At 46.6% G+C, this 21794-nt stretch overlaps 1 protein-coding gene across 1 annotated transcript in view; it reads left to right on the top strand.

Moving 5' to 3' along the window:
* Window positions 1–4165: 4165 nt before the first annotated feature.
* Window positions 4166–21794, top strand: part of NT5DC2 (5'-nucleotidase domain containing 2) — a 62815-nt gene continuing 45186 nt past the window's right edge. The window contains exons 1-2 of the mRNA XM_044301233.1: window positions 4166–4427; window positions 18796–18980. Coding sequence (XP_044157168.1) covers window positions 4217–4427; window positions 18796–18980 — 396 coding nt within the window. The 5' untranslated portion in view covers window positions 4166–4216. The remainder of the gene's footprint in view (window positions 4428–18795; window positions 18981–21794) is intronic.

Here is a 21794-nt window from a genome sequence, read left to right as displayed (position 1 = left end):
CAGTATAAAATACCCCTATATAGTGTCCCCAGTAAATGCCCCCATAGTACTCCTCTCCCCCCTTTCTCCTAGTGCCCCCATAATGTACCAGTATAAAATGCCCCGTATATAGTGCCCCAGTAGATGCCCTCAGTGTCCCCTATAATTTGCAAGTATAAAATACCCCTTCTTAGTGCCCCCGTAGATGACCTCATAGTACCCACTATAATGTGTCCCAGTATAAAATGCCCCTATACAGAACCCCCCTATATAAAATACCCCTTCTTTGTGGCCTCAGTAGAAGCCCCCATAGTATCCCTCTCCCACCTTCTCCCATAGTGCCCCTCATATAAAATACCCCTTCTTTGTGGCCTCAGTAGATGCCCCCAATAATATGCCAGTAATAAGTGCCCCATAGATGCCCCCACAGAGCCACCCAATAATATGCCAGTAAGTGCCAGTAAGATATGCCTCTATAGATGCCCCCCAATAATGTGCCAGTAAGAAGTGCCCCCATAGATGCCCCCAATCATGTGCCAATAACAAGTATTGCGACATATATATAAAAAAAAAAAACACTTATACTTACCTCCATCAGGCTGGCAGCGATGCGATGCAGGCCTCTACCGGCCTGTGTCCCGCGCTGTATGGCTCAGACGGCGCGATGACGTCATCGTGCCGCCTGCATCGGCCTCTGATAGGCTGCAGGTCTAGTGCCTGCAGCCTATCAGAGGAACAGGGAAGGGAGACGGTGATACAGATGACTATGGAGATGAGCGCTCATTGCCCTGTCACTGGCGCCCCCCACTTGTCACCAGGGCCGTGCTGCCTGGTCCGATTGCCGTACTTTGCCTAATTGGCGGTGCAGCCCTGCTGGCACCCCCTGAAATTGTGTGCCCGGGGCAACGCCCCACCACGCCACTGCATGGAGGTGATTTGTCTGGTCACATGACTCTCCATCAGCGGCCATTTTTGGACAGCACAGAAGATTTGCCTAACAAGGGGACATGACTTATGAAATATCGCCAATAGCACTGAATATCTACAAAGGCTACATTAGTAAGTGCCATTTAGTCATCTTACATACACATTGGGCACAAGTAGCCAGAAAGTGGTCAACCCCTTTAAGTATTTTCATTTTTTTTTTTAAGCAAAGAAGGAATGGTGTCAAATGTAGGGACTGTCCCTCCAAAAGTGGGACACTTGCATAGGTGTGTGCACCCTAAAGCACAAACACACACACGCGTGTATGTATACATTATATACACACATATATATATATGTGTGGGTGCGCATAGTGTGAGGTCACAGCGCAGCCTCACACTGTGCGCAGCCTTCACAGTGGTGCGCCGAGGACCAGGAAGGAAGAGGGGAGTATAGCATTTTCAGCGCTTCCCGGCCAGTGGCGTACCGTCAATATAGGCAGACCACACACTGGCTATGGGGCCCGGCCAGGCTGCATGGCTCCGCCCCCTTTCTGACCTGAATACACACTGCATTAGTTAACAGTAGAGAGATAAATACCGGCAATGGGGCGTTTCAGTCGGCAGCCCTGGGCCCAGTGTCAATGAGGAGCCCATTGCCACCCCAAACGCCCCAGTGCCATTACATATTTTCATTTAGCATTATGCACAGCGCTAGTGAGCAGCCGATTCCTCCAATCAGGAAGCAGCTCACTGCCTGATGTGCCCGCCCCTCTGTGATGTCTTTGGTGGAGGTTTGCTCCCACAGCTAGCACCGCGGTAAAGTACCAGCTCTTCATTTACTTTTATCAGCAGTGATGCCCCACATGCTGACCCTCCTCTGGGTCCTCCTGCCCTTCTCTTGCTTGTTAACCCCCAGCACTGCCTTCACTATTCCTAGGCTGTGTGAGAGGGCAGCAGAAGCGCTCTGCATGATGGAGCTGACAGGAGCTGACAGGAAGACGGGCTGTTTGCTGCAGCAGGGTGACTGTACTCAGAGCTGTTAGGGTCAGCCTTAGCTCTGCTCACTGTAGAGCATATATATATATTCTTTCACATGGGACCTGTGGCATGTGCTGGATGCTCCAGATAGACGACCTCTGAGTGAAGGATGGGACATCACTAAAATTTCTCAGCTCTGATCCCTGTTAATAACAAAGGGAAAAGTTAGAGATCTAATGCTGTGGACCTGCAGAAGATCTGTCCCAGGGGTCACATTGACCAATGTGGACAGTTCTGCTGCAGTAATTAACCCTATAGTTGAGCAAACACCTGGATGTTCGGGTTCGAGAAGTTCGGCCGAACTTCCCGGAAATATTCGGGTTCGGGATCCGAACTCGACCCGAACTTCGCCCCAAACCCGAACCCCAATGAAGTCAATGGTGACCCGAACTTTTCGGCACTAAAGGCTGTAATAAAAATTATTTGGCCCAATGTATTGAATTCAAATTCAGGCCTATATTTTTTTTTTTTTACAGGCACCTAACACTATCTGGCTATCTATTTAGGTACCGTATTACACTAATACAGGCACAGCAGTAACCACAGATTTAGCTGAATATAAATTGTAGGCCTATAATTTAGGCGCTGGATGACAGGTATACGTTTACGGACAGAATTAGACTTGGAGATGCACGGTAGCGTGTGAAGTTATTGAGGATGACACTATCTGCACCTTCAATCTAATATACCCTTTTATGGATAGATTTAAAGTAGGCCTGATACAGCAGAAACCACTGATTTAGGGAATTGCTAAGTTGAGAATTGTGTTTCAACCCGGAACAAAAATATATCCTTTGCCAGACAGTATTACAATTGGCTGGCCACAGCTGAAACACCAGATTTAGGGAACTGCTATTTTAGCAATTGTATTTCACCCCTCAATAAAATAGCAAGCACAGCCAAGCCCCTGATGTAGGATATAGCCAAAAAATAACCACACTATTGAGGGTTAAATGTACTTGGTGGCAGCTTGTGCTGGCGCACCACAAGACACAAAATGGCCGCCAATCACCCCAGAAAAAAAGTGACAGAAAAATGCTCTGGGCAGCCTAAAAACAGTGAGCAATTAAATAGCAGAAGATGAATGATCCACAGCTGCAGATCGATCACTTCATTAGGTGTTTTTGCTGAGTAAATCCCTGCCTAACCTCTCCCTATACTGATCAGAGCAGAGTGACGTGCGGCGCTACGTGACTCCAGCTTAAATAGAGGCTGGGTCACATGCTGCACTGGCCAATCACAGCCATGCCAATAGTAGGCATGGCTGTGATGGCCTCTTGGGGCAAGTAGTATGACGCTTGTTGATTGGCTGCTTTGCAGCCTTTCAAAAAGCTCCAAGAAAGCGACGAACACCGAACCTGGACTTTTACGAAAATGAAATACAGTTCAGGTTTGCTCATCCCTACCTATAGGCTCTGCTCTGATTTACACCTATCATTAAATAAATAAAACTTAAAGGGTAAGACCGAGTTCATATGCCGTTTTTTCCATCCATTTCATGTATACATACAGCGGCATCCTTCATCATAGAGTTTGAAAGAAAAATGTATATGTTAACCTATACGTTTTTTCTACTGGACTTTTCAGGATAGAAAAGCATTGGGTGCAGCTCTTTTTTACCCCCCCCCCCCCCAACATATACGTTAAAACGGATGGCAAAAAAGTGATGTGACCACAGCCTAACCTTTTATTTAGCTCCTAATCTACCCCGCACCCTCACTAATAATTGTACTTTTTATTGGGGGGGGGGGGGGGGGGTGTCCCAATTCTGAGTTTTGCTATGGGGCCCCATGATTTCTGTGTACGCCCCTGACAGAATCTCGAGACGGCTTGATTAGGGTGTGCCCAGGCACACCCGGCACACCCTGTGCGCACACTTATGGACACTTGGGAGATCTGCCATGGCACGTATCTGTCTACATATTAGGATTTTATAAACGCAGCATACATTACCCTATAGATCAAATTTCAAGCTAAGATGGTGATTGGAAAAATATTTTATAATTTTTCCAGGGATTTACATAAAGTTTGAAGCAAGATGCATCACAGAGGTTCTGTCCAACAAACTGCTGTGGGGGCAGATTTATCAGCTCTGGACACACAGACAGGCGCCTCACACCCGATCGTTTATTTTGCAGACAGGCGCCTCACACCCGATCGTTTCTCAAGCTTTTTTTTTTTTCCTCTCGCTGACGAGCCTCCCTGCAGTTCCCCAGCCCACCACAGGGGGCGCATGGCTTTCCCCGGCTGCGGACAGATTACTGCAGCACACAATGTCTGCGCTGTGTGCTTGTGCTCGGGGGAGGTCGGGTTTTTCGGGGCGCAGTCGGGTGTTATGTGCCCAGCTTAGTACCCCCCCTCACCAGGAGCAGCAGGCTGGCACCGAATGTGGCACAACCCCAGTGGACCTTAGTGCCCCGGAGAAAGTGGATAACAGAGCCCAGCTGTGGAGCCGCTACCATGAGATGAAGAAGCTGGTGTACGGTAAATGCGGGGGTGCGGGAGATGTGCGGGAGCAGGTGTCAGAGTGGGGGAGGGGCGGGCATGTGAAGGGGCACTGAGGAGGGTGCCTGCTAGTTAAGCTGAAACCCAGGGGCGCACAACCCTTTCTGGTTGGGGGCCACATTACACTGAACCAACCCCAGGGGCCAAAAATAAAACTTAAAGGAGTATTACCAACCGAAATATTGTATTTATCTATCAGACATACAGTGGGGCACGTTTACAAAGACTAGTGTTACCCCTTGCCCCGTCCCACCCAACTATCAAAAACTCTTCGACACCGGCCGTGAGACTTAACCCCTTCTTGACAGAGTGGTTTTACCTAGCCATAGGAGGGCCTGGTTTTTGTGAGACAAGGTGTACTTTCTTTAAAACTGACCTTTTACTTTCATTCGCCAGATCAGTACGATTACAGCGATACCACATTTATATAGTTTTTCTTGTGTTTTAATAAAAAATATATTTTTTTTTTTTCTCTTTATCCCTTTGATTACCGGAGTTTTTTTTGGGGGGGGGGTTTAAGTTTTCTTCCCTATTTTCGGTGAGCCATAACTTTTTTTTTTTTTATATTTCTGTTCACATAGCTGTATGAGGGCTTATTTTTTGCGCGGACAAGTTGTACTTTCTAATGCCACCATTAATTATGTCATAAAATGTAGTGGGAAGCAGGAAAAAATTCCAAATGGGGTGGCATTGGAAAAAAACAACGCAATCCCTCCACCATTATACAGTTTTTTTTTTTCCCACGGCGTTTTGTTTATGGCAAAACTGACCCATGCCTTTCAATCTCTGGGACAGTACGATTGCAACGATACCCCATATGTATAGGTTTTTTTTATGTGTAAATAGTGTAAAAATAGATTTAAACTTTGAGACTATATATTTTTTTACATCGCCATCTTCTGACCCCCATAACTTTTTTATACTTATGTCTGCTGAGCGGTTTAGGGGCTGATTTTTTTTGCAGGACAATTTATAGTTTTTATTGATGCCATTTTAGAGGGTGCATGAATGACTCTTGCACCACATCTCTTATTTTGGGGTAAGAGAAGCAATGAAAAAATAGCAAATGAGCCATTTTAACCCTTTTTCCCATTACGCCATTCGCCGTATTGGATTTTTTTTATTTTTAGATTTTAATATTATGGGGTTTTCTTTTGGTCACGGTGATACCCAGGATGTTTATATTTATTGTTATTTAGGTATTTTTTATTATTATTATTATTATTATTATTATTATTATTATAATACGGAAAGGGGGGTGATTTCAACTGACCTTATAAATTATGATTTTTAATTTTGACCTATAAGGCATTATAAAAAATGACAATTTCTTTTCATTTTGCTCATTTCTTATGTTGGCCTGTTATCTGCTGGACAAAATAAGAATTGCAGCATTAATGCTTTGAATTTCTTCATAGAGACTCGGCGCATGTACTGAAGTCCTGATTGGCCGCACGGGGCTTCAGTACCGGGTTTTTGCACATTCAGGTGCCTTGATCTCACTTGATCTTAGCATCTAAAGCATTTAGGGTGGGCGTCATGCTTGCACGGCGCTGGTAGCGAAAGGGTTAAATCATCAGATTCTGTCCCCCATAACCTTTTTTATAGTTAAGTGTACGAAGCTGTAGACTTTTTTTTGCGGGACAATCTTTAGTTTTTATTGTGTATAGAAGATGAAGTTATGAAATACCGGCCAATCAGCCATATTGATTTTTTTTTTTTTTCCTTTTACCCCATTTAACGTCTGGGATAATTTTTTATTTTTTTTTAATATACAAGTAAGGCCTCTTTCACACTTGCGTTGTCCGGATCCGGCGTGTACTCCACTTGCCGGAATTACACGCCGGATCCGGAAAAACGCAAGTGTACTGAAAGCATTTGAAGACGGATCCGTCTTCAAAATGCTTTCAGTGTTACTATGGCACCCAGGACGCTATTAAAGTCCTGGTTGCCATAGTAGTAGTGGGGAGCGGGGGAGCAGCATACTTACCATCCGTGCGGCTCCCGGGGCGCTCCAGAATGACGTCAGAGCGCCCCATGCGCATGGATGACGTGTCCATGCGATTACGTGATCCATGCGCTTGGGGCGCCCTGACGTCACTCTGGAGCGCCCTGGGAGCCGCACGGATGGTAAGTATGCTGCTCCCCGCTCCTCGCTCCACTTTACCATGGCTGCCAGGACTTTAGCGTCCCGGCAGCCATGGTAACCATTGAGAAAAAGCTAAACGTCGCATCCGGCAATGCGCCGAAACGACGTTTAGCTTAAGGCCGGATCCGGATCAATGCCTTTCAATGGGCATTCATTCCGGATCCGGCCTTGCGGCAAGTGTTCCGGATTTTTGGCCGGAGCAAAAAGCGCAGCATCCTGATGCATCCTGAAGGACGGACTGTCCATTCAGAATGCATTAGGAAAATCCTGATCAGTATTTTTCCGGCATAGAGCCCCGACGACGGAACTCTATGCCGGAAGACTATAACGCAGATGTGAAAGAGCCCTAATAAACCTGCTACAGGTTCTTGCTTATTACTTCAATGGAACAACTTACACGATCTCCCTCTGGGGGAAGGGGTTCCTGCCTGGCAAGCGCACGCTTCTGGGTTTTCAGTCTCTCAGATGCCATGGTCACATTTGACCTCGGCATCTGAGGTGTTAAATGTCCGCGATCGGCATTGCTGCCAATCGCAGACATTATTCCTGGATGTCTGCTGTGTAAAACAGCAGGCACCCTGCTGCTATGGTGCTCAGGAGCAGGCGCTATCTTTAAAGATCAGACATCCGTCGTCGTATTATGGCGGATGTCAGGAAGGGGTTAATACAGTTGGTCAAGAAACGGACTTGCGAGTATGACCCCCAGTATAAACTTTAAGTGTCTGGTTACACTTCCAGGACTGTCATCTAATGATAAAGTACATGAAAAATACATGTGAGTAGCCACAAGACATACCAGATACCAGCAGCTGGGTCACACAGCTATGACCTGCATTTTCAGTGGCATTTGGTGCGCTTTTTATATTTTTTGTTAAAAACACTACAACCAATGTTCAGGACTGGCTGTTTTATCCATTTCATGAGCATTTTTTTAGTGGGTTTGAAAGCAATACCGTTTTATTCCGTTTGGATATTCAAATACATTTTTGCAACAATTTTCCTCGGTGACACATCGGGTTTTCTTTTTATACCATTTTTATTTTAATATTTTTTTATACCATGTCAGAAAAAAGTGTAAATAAAATACTAGTTTATTTTCTGCTACGGTCTTTTTTTATATAAGGAATACATCGTTTACTGTTGCCATGGGCAAGCTGCATTCAGTTTTAGTAGAGGTGCTGTTTGTATCTTTTTTTTTTTTTTGTCTTTGTTTTAGGCCTCATGCACACAAATCTATATTCTTTCCGTGTCCATTCTGTTTTTTTGTGGAACCATTCATTTCAATGGGTCCGCAAAAAAAACTGGTTAGTCCCCGTGTGCATTCCATTTACGTATGTCCCTTCCTATTATTGTCCGCATCAAGAACAATCAGTTTTTTTTGCGGACCGCAGAATACATATGGTCGTGTGCATGAGCCCTTACTCTTTGTCTCCCCCCCCCCCTCCCCAAGAATTTGTTTGTCTGTTCCCATGAACTCCATTCATAGAGAGATTCAGCTGAAGATTTTATCAGCTGTATTCAGGATCATAATCCCTGACAAGCAGAGAGGAGGCTGAGGCAGCTCTTTAGCTCAGTGTTGTGAAGTAACTTGTCCTGCTGTGCGATCAGGACAGATTTTGTGTGTACTAATAAGACAGCAGCCATTTTATCTCTCCTAATCATTGCTCCCTAGACAAAACAAGCTATTATAACTAATGCAGGTATTTGTGAATGTATGCATAATAGTCATATTCAAGTATTTTCATTTTCTGAATTTAAACCCCTTTAATGTTTTATAACTTTTTTATTTTTATTTTTTTAAAATCTCTGATAACCCATAATTTCACCCAGGCAGCCCCCCTGACATGAGCATCGGAGCAGTTCATGCTCCGATGCTCTCCCTTGCTCTGTGCAGGATCGCGCAGGGCAAGGGCTTTTTTATTTACAATAAGGCATTGCCGGGCGGAGGCTTCTGCCCAGCAGTGTGTTTGGTGACATCACCGGCTCTGATGGGCCGGCTTATGGGCTAGAGCAGCGCTGAAGCCCGCCCATCAGTGCCGGTGACGTCACAGGGCTCACTGCTGGGTGGAAGCCTCCGCCTTGAGCCCTAAGAGGAGCCCAGTATTCAGTGCAGGGCAAAGGAGAGCATCGGAGCATAAAATGCTCTAATGCTCTTGACAGGGGGACTGCCTGGGTGAAAATATTGGTATGTCCCGGTTCAGCTCTGATCCCTGACAACCCCTTTAACATTTGGTAAAGTGGTTATTTCATGAATGTGAAACTTTTTAAATTCTTTTTGGCATGGCTTCATACATAGGTTTTTAGTGGAGTTTTTGCACCCTCTGTTTTTTTTTTTTTTTAAATGGCATCTCCACACGGTAGCTAAAGGTGTATGGGAAATATGAAATGCAGGGCACACAAGTGTTGTTTTTCTTGCTAATTTGTTTTTGTTCATTACGTGGCTTTTTGGGTGTTTTGGCATTTGTTTCTGGCATTTTGACATCTTCTCTTTAAAAAAAAAAAAATGAAAAAACACCAGAAAAAAAAACGGTAGTTGTTTTAGAAAAAAAAAAAAGGCTGTATTGTATAAAAAAGAAAAATATTTCTGTGGCCTTTTTTAAGTGGTGGGAAAAAAACGCCCAATATATATAAGTGTTGAGCGAACTTGTGTTTCAAGTTTAGAGTACAAGGTATAGCGGAATCCATAACTGAATTCTTAGATAACCCGAACCTTGTGTGCCGAACTTGAAACACAAGAGCCTTTTCAGACGGCCGTAGTGCTTTGAGGATCCGCAAAACTCGGCTACCGGCCGCAACCTTAATAGAAAATGCCTATTCTCGTCCGCAGAACGGAAACACGAATGCAGACAGCATGTTTTGCGGCCCCATTGAAATGAATGGGTCCGCACCCATGAACATGAAAAACAGTTGCATGTGTATTGCTAGAATACGTTATTTGCAGCGCCCTATTCATTGCCTAGTAATACTTTTCCGGGGATAGACTTAAAGGGGTTGTCCGGGATTAGGGACCATTGTTTAATAGCATTGCACATACACACACTTTATATACATGTCCTACCTTTTCAGCATGTTTCTAAGTACCCTTTTTACCAAAAACCTTTATAGCAGGAAGTAACTGATTTCTTTCAGTCAGTGACGTACCGGGTCCCTTGCAGAGGAGGAAAGCTTCCTCTTCCGCTGCTCCGGGAGCCCGGTGACGTCACTGACAGCCTAATTAATTATTCAAAAGTCTAGGAGGGGCAGTAACTCTCCTGGCCAAGATTGCGCTAAGCTCCGCCCCTCCAGTCCGGTGACGTCAAAGTGAAATAAAGTGCCTCCCCTAAAATGCTCCACTCCTTTCTGCCCCCATTGTCCCATATATAACAAATGCCGCCGCCCCCCCCCCCCATGCGTCCGCTCCTTGTGGTGCAGATATTGATGGCAGCGGCTCAGGAACGGAGCCGCTGCCATCAGCAGAGAGCGTTAGCTGTAACTGTAACAGCTAACACTCTGTAACAGGTGCGCGGCATCCAGATCCATGTGGTTGAGAAGGAGGGAGCTCCCTCTCTCTACCATCGCGCCCCTGCTGCTGCGATTGCAGCGGCAGATCGTTGCCATGGCAACTGGACGCCTAACAAAGGCGTCCTGGTTGCTATGGACCTAAGGCTAATCAGACCCTGAGGTCTGATTAGCCTTAGTCAGGGCTCCAGATGGCGACCAAAATGCGCCACCAATGAAGAAAACTGAGCTGTAATACAAATACAGGAGGCGGGTGCCGGAATCAAATAGCCTGCACCCGACCTCTATGACAGGGAGCTGCGATCAGCTGCAGTTGAGTTAACCCTTCAGGTGCGGTACCTGAGGGGTTAACTGTCGCTGATCAGCTCCCTGTCACAAAGCTCGGGTGTCGGCTATTTGATTCCGGCACCCGCGTTGGTGGTACAGTGCGCCCCCCCCCACCAGTATAAATAACATTGGTGGCACAGTGCGCCCCCCTCCCCCAGTATAATAAACATTGGTGGCTCAGTGAGAAGTGCCAATGAGGGTTAAAAATAATAAAAGAAAATTAACTCACCTCCTCCAGTTGATCGCGTAGCTGCCGGTCTCCTGTTCATTCTTCAGGACCTGTGGTGATGTCACTGAGCTCATCACATGGTCCATTACCATGGTGATGTATCATGTGATGAGCACAGTGATGTCACCACAGGTCCTTTGCCAGGTCCTGAAGAAAGTACAGGAGACGATCAATTGGAGGAGGTGAGTTAATTTTTTTTTTTTTAACCCTCATTGGCACTGCTCACTGCGCCACCAATGCTTATTATATTGAGGGGGGGGGGGTGCACTGCGCCACCAATGTTTATTATATTGAGGTGGGGGCGCACTGCGCCACCAATGCTTATTATATTGAGGTGGGGGCGCACTGCGCCACCAATGCTTATTATATTGAGGTGGGGGCGCACTGCGCCACCAATGCTTATTATATTGAGGGGGGCGCACTGCGCCACCAATGCTTATTATATTGAGGGGGGGCGCACTGTGCCACCAATGCTTATTATATTGTGGGGGGGCGCACTGCGCCACCAATGCTTATTATATTGAGGGGGGCGCACTGCGCCACCAATGCTTATTATATTGAGGGGGGGCGCACTGCGCCACCAATGCTTATTATATTGAGGGGGGGCGCACCGTCACCTCAACCCGCAAAAAATGAATCCCTAAGGCTATTTTCACACTAGCGTTCGGAGCCGGTCCGTCTGATGTTTCATCAGACGGATCCGCTCATATTAATGCAGACGTTTGCATCCGTTCAGAACGGATCCGTCTGCATTATAACTTCGAAAATTTTCTAAGTGTGAAAGTAGCCTGAGCGGATCCGTTCAGACTTTACATTGAAAGTCAATGGGGGACGGATCCGCTTGAATATTGAGCCATATGGTGTCATCTTCAAGCGGATCCGTCCCCATTGACTTCCATTATAAGTCTGGACGGATCCGCTCGCCTCCGCACGGCCAGGCGGACACCCGAACGCTGCAAGCAGCGTTCAGGTGTCCGCTCACTGAGCGGAGCGGAGGCTGAGCGCTGGCAGGCGGATGCATTCTCAGTGGATCCGCCTCCACTGAGAATGCATTAGGGCCAGACGGCTGCGTTCAGGGCCGCTTGTGAGCCCCTTCAAACGGAACTCACGAGCGGACACCTGAACGCAGGTGTGAAAGGAGCCTAACTAAGACAATCGGTCAAAAAATAAAAAAAACGGTGGCTCTCCGACTATGGACACACTAAAACAATATTTTTTTGTTTCAAAGCTGCTATAATTGTGTAAAGCTCTCAGTCATGTTTTGGGATCTATATGTGAGCGTGGCCCTTAGTGTGACGCTGTCAGCGATATTTATGGATAAATGTGGGAGCGTGGCCCTTATTGTGACGCTGTCAGCGATGTTTATGGATAGATGTCGGAGCGTGGCCCTTATAGTGTGACGCTGTCAGCGATGTTTATGGATTGATGTAGGAGTGTGGCCCTTATAGTGTGACGCTGTCAGCGATGTTTATGGATAGATGCGGGAGCGTGGCCCTTATAGTGTGACGCTGTCAGCGATGTTTATGGATTGATGTAGGAGCGTGGCCCTTATAGTGTGACGCTGTCAGCGATGTTTATGGATTGATGTAGGAGTGTGGCCCTTACAGTGGGACGCTGTCAGCGATGTTTATGGATTGATGTAGGAGTGTGGCCCTTATAGTGTGACGCTGTCAGCGATGTTTATGGATTGATGTAGGAGTGTGGCCCTTACAGTGGGACGCTGTCAGCGATGTTTATGGATTGATGTAGGAGCGTGGCCCTTATAGTGTGACGCTGTCAGCGATGTTTATGGATTGATGTAGGAGTGTGGCCCTTATAGTGTGACGCTGTCAGCGATGTTTATGGATAGATGCGGGAGCGTGGCCCTTATAGTGTGACGCTGTCAGCGATGTTTATGGATTGATGTAGGAGTGTGGCCCTTATAGTGTGACGCTGTCAGCGATGTTTATGGATAGATGTGGGAGCGTGGCCCTTATAGTGTGATGCTGTCAGCGATGTTTATGGATAGATGTGGGAGCGTGGCCCTTATAGTGTGACGCTGTCAGCGATGTTTATGGATAGATGCGGGAGCGTGGCCCTTATAGTGTGACGCTGTCAGCGATGTTTATGGATAGATGTGGGAGCGTGGCCCTTATAGTGTGACGCTGTCAGCGATGTTTATGGATTGATGTGGGAGTGTGGCCCTTATAGTTTGTTGCAGTCTGCTATCCCTAAGGTTGTATACCATGAGTAACTAGCACAAGCATAAAAATGATCTACCATTGTGGAAAGATGGAGCTGCTCCCTGTGTGTTAGTTCACTGTCTGCAAACACTGAGCACATGACATGCAAGAGACAGAGCAAGGAGGAGTTTATGGGGGAGGAATATGAAAGAGGGGGCGGATCTATGGAGGAGGCTGAATATGTATGAGGGGGGCGGGTGCAGGGAGGTGATCTTACACTGTAGAAACCAGGAGCTGCTGATCTGCACTGGGAGCCACAATGCACTGCAGCAGGAAGTGATGGCATACATAAACATGTATGTACACAGTCTGCTGGGGACTGTAGGAGCCATGCAGCAGTGCAAAAGCTACCTAAAAACATCTTAGGAAGATAGATTTGGCTACTAACAGTGAGTAAGCAGTTTAAAAAAAAAAAAATTTGATCCCGGACAACCCCTTTAAAGTTTGTTGGAAAAAATTGAAGAGGAAAAATCAGCATCATTTTTTAAATAGGTTGACTTAGGCTACTTTCACACTAGCGTTTGTCGGTCCGCTCGTGAGCTCCGTTTGAAGGAGCTCACGAGCGGACCCGAACGCAGCCGTCCAGCCCTGATGCAGTCTGAATGGAGCGGATCCGCTCAGACTGCATCAGTCTGGCGGCGTTCAGCCTCCGCTCCGCTCGCCTCCGCACGGACAGGCGGACAGCTGAACGCTGCTTGCAGCGTTCGGGTGTCCGCCTGGCCGTGCGGAGGCGTGCGGATCCGTCCAGACTTACAATGTAAGTCAATGGGGACGGATCCGTTTGAAGATGCCACAATGTGGCTCAATCTTCAAGCGGATCCGTCCCCCATTGACTTTACATTGAAAGTCTGGACGGATCCGTCCGAGGCTATTTTCACACTTAGCTTTTTTTTTGCCATTTTAATGCAGACAGATCCGTTCTGAACGGAGCCTCCGTCTGCATTATTATGAGCGGATCCGTTCAGAACGGATCCGCCCGAACGCTAGTGTGAAAGTAGCCTTACTTAATTAAGGCTACTTTCACACTCGCGTTTGGTGCGGATCCGTCATGGATCTGCACAGATGGATCCGTTCAGATAATACAACCATCTGCATCAGTTCAGAACGGATCCGTTTGTATTATCTTTAACATAGCCAAGACAGATCTGTCTTGATCAACATTGAAAGTCCATGGAGGACGGATCCGTTTTCTATTGTGTCATAGAAAACAGATCCGTCCCCATTGACTTACAATGTGTGTCAGGACGGATCCGTTTGGCTCAGTTTCGTCAGACGGACACCAAAACGCTGCAACTAGCATTTTGGTGTCCGCCTCCAAAGCGGAATGGAGACTGATTAGAGGCAAACTGATGCATTCTGAGCGGATCCTTATCCATTCAGAATTGGGGCAAAACTGATCAGTTTTGGACCGCTTGTGAGAGCCCTGAACGGATCTCGGAAACGGAAAGCCAAAACGCCAGTGTGAAAGTAGACTAAGTTGCATTTATCATGTAGAGAAAGTTAAATCAAGCCATTTACAATGTATTGTGATTGTCCATATTGCTTCCTTTGCTGGCTGGATTCATTTTTCCACCACATTATACACTGCTCGTTTCCATGGGTACGACCACCCTGCAAGCCAGCAGTGGTGGTCGTGCTTGCATACTATAGGAAAAAGCACCAGCCTCTCTGGTAGCCGGGACCATAGGAGCGCACATAGGCTGGTGCCTTTTCCTGTAGTGTGCAAGCACGACGGCTGCTGCTGGATTGCAGGGTGGTCGTAACCATGGAAACGAGCAGTGTATAATGTGATGGAAAAATGAATCCAGCCAGCAAAGGAGGCAATATAGACAATCACAATACATTAGTAAGTGCTTTGTATTAAATTTCTCTACATGATAAATGGCAGTTAGGGTCCATTCACACTTCCAAAATCCCTAATCTTGTCCTCAATTGCAGACAAAAATAGGACCTGTTCTATTTTTTTGCGGAAACGGAAGCACGGATCCGCGGATGCGGACAGCACATTCCGGCCCCATTGAAAATGAATGGGTCTGCACCCGTTCCGCAAAATTGCGGAATGGATGCAGACCCATTTTGCGGACGTGTGAACAGGGGAGCACCCAGGAATTTTGTCTAGGGGGGGTCCGAAAGGCAAAAAAATGTGGCATGTGTAGTGCGCTGTGCTAATTCAATTTTTCAAAGCCTCCTTTATATTTAAAAATGCGGGAAGGGGTGTACTGTGTTGCACTGATTCTTTTACTTGGCGATTCTAAAAGCCCTGCAGGAACAGAACAATGCGGCGTGCCCCGCCCATTATTAAAAGCCCCTCCTACATATAATAGGCCACTCCCAACAAACACTGTACCGCTGACATTCTATAGTTGTGGCCTGTCTCTACAAATCATACGGAGAGGGGAGGCCTGTCCTGGCTGCACTGCCTGCTTCACATTATACAATAAACAGCAGGCTACAGCCAGGAAGCTCCTCCGCTCTCCTCCCTCCCCAGACCCTGCTCAAGGCTTGCGGTTCCTCCCACCATCTGCCACCCGCCCGTGGCCTGCTGCCCCCTTTGGCCGTCCTCACCCAGCTCTGAATCCTCCTTCTGCAAATGGCAGGGGAGGAGCCGGAGCATCTCCTCTCCTACATAGCGCCACATACCTCTTACATCCAGTGATGTCACCTTTGTTGTAGACTTTCTCTTTCTTTATCTTCTCCATTCAGACCAGACCGCCATGGTGATTTTTCAGCCATCTCCCGTCTCTGCAGAGATTGACATACAGACATTAGTTTCCCACATTTCCATCATCTTCACATCTTCTGAACACCCTTTCCTGCCACCCCCAATACTATACTGCAGAAACAGTCCCCCTGGAAATACTACTACCACACAGATAGTGCCCCCTTCCACAATTATTGGCACACAGTGCTCTAAAAAAATAACTGCGCCCAGACACTAATAGTATAAAGATAATGTCCCCCAAAAATTATTGTGCTAAGCTGATACTGTGGCAGGGTGCCCCCCAAAGTAACAGGGCTCCCCAAAATAGAAATAATTCTCTGCCAGAGCACACTTAGTAGTAATAATGCCCCTATAGTGCCCATACTAGTAATCATGTTCCTCATAGCCCCCCAGTAGTAGCAAAGCTCCGCATAATACCTCCTAGTACTAATAATTCTCCCTACAATATGGCAGTACATTAAATACCCCAGCTTAGTGCCCGCTGTTGAGCTAATGTCCCCATAATGTATGCCAGTATAAAATACCCCTATATAGTGCCCCAGTAAATGCCCTCATAGTGCTCCTCTCCCCCTTCCCCATAGTGTCCCCCATAATATGCCAGTAAAAAATGCCCCTTCTAAGTGCCACTATATGCCCCAATAGTGCTCCTCTCCCCCATAGTGCCGCTCTCCCCTATAGTGCCTCCCATAATGTGCTAGTAAAAAATGCCCCCTTAGTGCCACCAAATGCCATAGTGCCCCCCATAATGTGTCAATAAGAATAAAGGCCCCTTTAGAGCCCCCACTTCCCCAAAGTGCCCCAAATAATGCCCCTATAGTGCCACCAGATGCCCCATAGTGCCATTCTCCCCTATAGTGCCCCCATAATGTGTCAATAAAAAAAGCCCCTTTAGACCCCCCAGATGCCCCCATAGTGCTCCTCTCCCCATGGTCTCCCCCATAATGTGCCAGTAAAAAATGCCCCTTTGAAGTGCCACCATATGCTCCAACAGTGCTCCACTCCTCCATAGTGCCTCCCATAATGTGCCAGTAAAAAAAAAAGCCCCCTTAGTGCCACCAGATGCCATAATGCCCCCATGTGCCAATAAGAAAAAAGGCCCCTTTAGAACCCCCACTTCCCCATAGTGCCCCCAAATAATGCCGCCCCTATAGTGCCACCAGATGCCCCCTAGTGCCATTCTCCCCTATAGTGCCCCCATAATGTGTAAAAAAAAAAAAAGCCCCTTTAGAGCCCCCATAGTGCTCCTCTCTCCCCCATGGTGCCCACCAAATAATGCCCCTATAGTGCCACTAGATGCCCCATAGTGGCGTTCTCCCCTATAGTATCCCCCATAATGTGTAAAAAATAAAAGCCCCTTTAGAGCCCCCATAGTGCTCCTCTCTCCCCCATGGTGCCCACCAAATAATGCCCCTATAGTGCCACTAGATGCCCCATAGTGGCGTTCTCCCCTATAGTATCCCCCATAATGTGTAAAAAATAAAAGCCCCTTTAGAGCCCCCATAGTGCTCCTCTCTCCCCCATGGTGCCCCCCAAATAATGCCCCTATAGTGCCACCAGATGCCCCATAGTGCCGTTCTCCCCTATAGTGCCCCCCATAATGTGTAAAAAAAAAAAAAAGCCCCTTTAGAGCCCCCATAGTGCTCCTCTCCCCCATGGTGCCCCCCCATAATGTGCCAGTAAGAAGTGCCACCCCCAAAAAAATGGGGCTGTAAGAATTGTCAGATGCCAGCTCCCCCCCCTCCAAAAAAAAAAGATCCATCAGCAGCGATGTGATGCAGGCCTCTTCCGGCCTGTGTCCCGCCGCCTGAGCCGGCCACTGATAGGCTGCAGGCATTAGTGCCCGAGGCCTATCAGAAGAACAGGGGAGGGACACACCTCTCCCTCCCCTGCCGCAGCACAGGCATCTGTATCGCTGTCCTAAGGATGGCGATACAGATGGATATGGAGATGAGCGCTCATCTCCTACTGCCCCCCCCCCCCCCGACCGCTTCCGGAATTACATCCAGGGCCGCGCCGCCTGTGATGATCGGCGTTGCGGCCCTGAAGGATTAAAAAAAAAAGTATTGTCGGTTGTTCTAGACCCGCTGGACCACCCCTGTAGGTGCGCCACTGCGTGTGAATGGACCCTTATTTAAGTGAGACAACTGTGTTTTGTCTGAGTTTTTTTGTCTAGTCTGTCTAAAAATATTGAAGAGGAAAAGTCAACATAGTTTTTTGGTATGGTTTTGGCTTAGCTTACTATAGGCACAGTGTTTGCTTTCCAGCAGATAGGAGCATTTTCATATTGTGCTATAATTGATGCATTGTTTCGCATCCCCCCAATGACACAGTGAAAAATGCCGCCATACGATGTGTGCCAACCAGTCTTAGAAAGAAAGGTGATTAAAAAACACACGGGGGCATTTATCATTTGAAGTGAACCTGGAAGCCCATTGAAGCCCTTTTCGGTACGTGCCTCCACTCTGCAAAATATGACATGTCCTATCTTTTGCCATATGTTCTATATCTTAAATCCATTCAAGTCAATAGGTCCACATGCAATGCAGAGTTCACACAGCCGATGCCCTTGTTTTGCACCGCATGGTTGACACGTCCCTGCGGTGGCCATGTGCCTCATGTTAAACCAGATGTTGACACGGGGAGACCCAGAAAAAAAAGGCGCCAGTCTCTCCGGTGCTCGAGGCCATGGGAGTACACATAGGCCATCACTTTTTCCTATAGTATGCAGGCACATCCACCGCTGCTGGATTGGAGGGTGGTCGTAAGCACTGATACGAACAGTGTATAATGTGATGGAAAAATGAATCCAGCCAGCAAAGGCGGCAACATGGACAATCTCAATACATTAGTAAGTGTCTTGTAGTAACAAGCCCTTTGATGCAAAATGACAAAAATGTACGTCATTTGTGTGTAATACAGCTGATGTTCCATAGACCATTATGGTGAAGGGGATGAAAAACGCTAATAATCAGTAGCAACCAATGTGGTTATGGTAAGCATAAGAGGTTACTGTATTCTGGCAAATCCTTCCACTGGATCTTCCCATCAGATTTGCCCATTTGTACCATATGTGGGAATGTAAGGCCCTTGTGTTGCTTTGCTGGGATCTGCAGCCAGGTCTGTTACCAACTCTATTAGGATGCATGTGATCAGCTGTAGGTAGAAAACAACTAGTAACCTATTTTATTGTTATTTTGCAGATCTTCTCCCTCCCGGTGTATGCAATCTGCTGACTCCAGCAACCATATGCGCCAACAATGAGATCTGTCTGGGAGACATTGAGATCTATGGATTTGATTATGATTATACTCTGGCGCAGTATTCAGATATGTTACATAAGAAGATATTCACTACCGCCAGGGACATCTTGATACAACAGTACAAGGTGACTGCTATGTGCTGAAGGGTAGACCTGCCAGGAGAGCTATAGGCTGTATACTGAGGACCAGCTCTGTGTGTCGGTGTAGTTACAGGCTGGGCCACATGTGCAGCCGCTGTTACACGCATGAGCAAGGATGTTCAACCCTTCATATCTCAGGCTGTGTAGAAGCTAGAGATATGGGGCCTGTTCTTGCAGGTTTCAGCTGCTTTCACTGTTGACTCTATTTCTAAAGACTCTATTTCGTCCAGTGTAGAAGAGCGAACGCTTCAATCCTGGTATTGTTTGAAAGTAGAGATGATTGAATCAATTTGTCTCATCGGCAGGACTTCACCTGTAAGGGGCCGTTCCCTCAGGGAAAGAAGCACCCACCTACCACTAGATTGTCAGGGCTGGACCTGAGAATTTCCTGCTCCATTTAGCAGGTCAAGGGCAGAGCTTTGGCTTCGGAGCTGTGACTGTGAAGGCAGCGCTGTAAGCAGGAAATTGTCGGGCCGGGGCTAAATGTCTAGCTCATGGACAGTGTTAATCTTAGAACATGAATTCTGCTGTGTCCATTTCCGTTGAATGAAAATCTATCCAGAGAACGTGACCTCCGTATGTTCCATGGGCTCCATATCAAGATATTCTTCAGTTGCCACTGGCATATATTGTGTAATGAAGCTGTTTTTCATGGTACTCATTTCATTACCCCATGCCCACCTGAACAGGAGAACGTTCGATCTGAACAAAGTAGTCAGAAATTGCAAAGTTTAAGGAAAACCATGACCCACTCTTATTGATGCCCGTTTATGTCAGTATTTGATGTCCTTGACCTGATAATCTTCTGGATATGAACTTTCGATGGACTTGTGCTCATGGACTAGAGCCAATCTGTAGAAGCCAAGTTGCCTTTTAAAATATGAGCTAGGGACAGAGCAGCAGCCTAATGGAAAAAAGTTGTGAGTTTCAAATGACCCCATCAGACGGTGGAGTTCCTGATAGAAGTCTTCCCATTGTGGAGCAGAGTTTTAAATGAATTATCACAAGACAACCCCTTGGAAGATGGCGCATCACTGGGGGTCAGGCTTCTTTGACCTTCAGTAGGCTGCTGTCATGTGTACCATCCAGCATGGATCGCAGTACTTATAATGTAGGAGTAGAGAGAAAAAAGGGGAGGAAGTTACTTCAAACCTAGAGGGAACACCAAATCCCACCGAAGGATGAAATAAAGCTGGGCGCCGACATGGATGTGGGCTAAAATATGAGGAGGTGAATTAAAGTGGAATTCCGGAAGGCGGCTCTGAAAGAAGTGTTCTGAAAGACCTAGAACACTCACCCACCGCTAAGTGGACAGTAGGGAAAAAAAAAAAGGGGGAGGATTGGGAAAGGGTAGGGGAGGAGATGAGCGCCACTCTGTCAGCAATAACGGATAACTGAAATGGGTCACGGTCTAGTTAGGCAGGTACAAAGAACAATGGCATAAGTGGTAAAATATAAGAATAACGATAGTATGTGGATATCACTAAGTACGGATTGTCCCTCGGTGCCCAGGAGTGAGCGTAGTGCTGGGCAACCGTAATCGCACTATTGTAGGAATATAAAATAGTATAGTAGGATGTAATCGTATAAAAACATTAATGTATGTCAGACTTAATAGAATATAAAATCATTGAAAGTTGATAAAATATTCATGCACTCACTTCACTAGGGGGATGGGCATCAGGATAAGCACATACCACCTGTGATCTAGACCCCCCCCCCCCCCCCCCGGGCCAGGATCGCATGTAGAGTGGTGGTGACAGATGGCAGCACAACGTGGAGGCTTCAGGTCAATCACTTTATTCAGCAAGGATATGTGGCTCAATGCGTTTCGGGGACAGAAGTTCCCCTTCCTCAGAAGAAAATGCAGAATATACATCTTACAGGTGCATACATATTTATACATGTGCCAATTGATGGAAAATGGCGTTATTCGTACCGGAAACAGAAGTGACGTCACATGCGTACCATGGTGGAACGCACGAGTCCTCTCATTGTAATATATGGTAAAAACAGTGCTGTAAACTGAATAGACATGTATCGGAAGGACATCGCCCATATCACCCACCGGCAGTGTCTCTTCCTACCATATTGAGATGGGACCGTTATGTGCTCACCCAGACCGGAAGTGGGAGGTTTAAGTTGGCCCAGCTGACTGTGGAACGCAAGACTGCGTTTCACCCGCCGGAAAATGCATAGCAGAGTCAGACTTGTGGCTAAAATCCTTCCCGATAGGAGGAGAGAGTGGGACAATGGCTGAAACTGTCTAAATCCGACCCAAAAATGTGAAATATGAGGTACAACATTAGAGGGAAGAATGGTAAGACTAGGCTCATGGTGAAGAATCATAAAATATTCTCACCACTATTCGTATTTTCTCCATAAAATCAATTATGTTAATGTCAATGATAAAATCAATCCAAAAATAAATACAGGATCATGATACAGGATCATATAACATAAAAAATAACCATATCACGTAGAAAATGGAAAATGATACTAATAATAATAAAAGTAATAATAAATATTGAAACAGAAATTAAAAAAATCACACAAAGCACACAGGAGCTCTCGCCTTCCCCTTCACCAGCCGAGCACAGATGACGCACCTGGATGCGTAATAGTAGATTCAAGAAAAGTAGGGAAATCCAGCTCAGGGTTGGCGGAAAAAATTGTAGCTTTATTGCGGCATAAAATCTTTGACAAAAACAGGAATAGTTTGGTTACGCGTTTCAGACCACAAACAAATATCGGTCCTTCCCTATGACATATCATGAGGAAGGACCGATATTTTTGTGG

Source organism: Bufo gargarizans, chromosome 7 (genome assembly GCF_014858855.1).
Source record: "Bufo gargarizans isolate SCDJY-AF-19 chromosome 7, ASM1485885v1, whole genome shotgun sequence".
Taxonomy (NCBI): Eukaryota; Metazoa; Chordata; class Amphibia; order Anura; family Bufonidae; genus Bufo; species Bufo gargarizans.
This window is presented reverse-complemented; position numbering and strand designations above follow the sequence as displayed.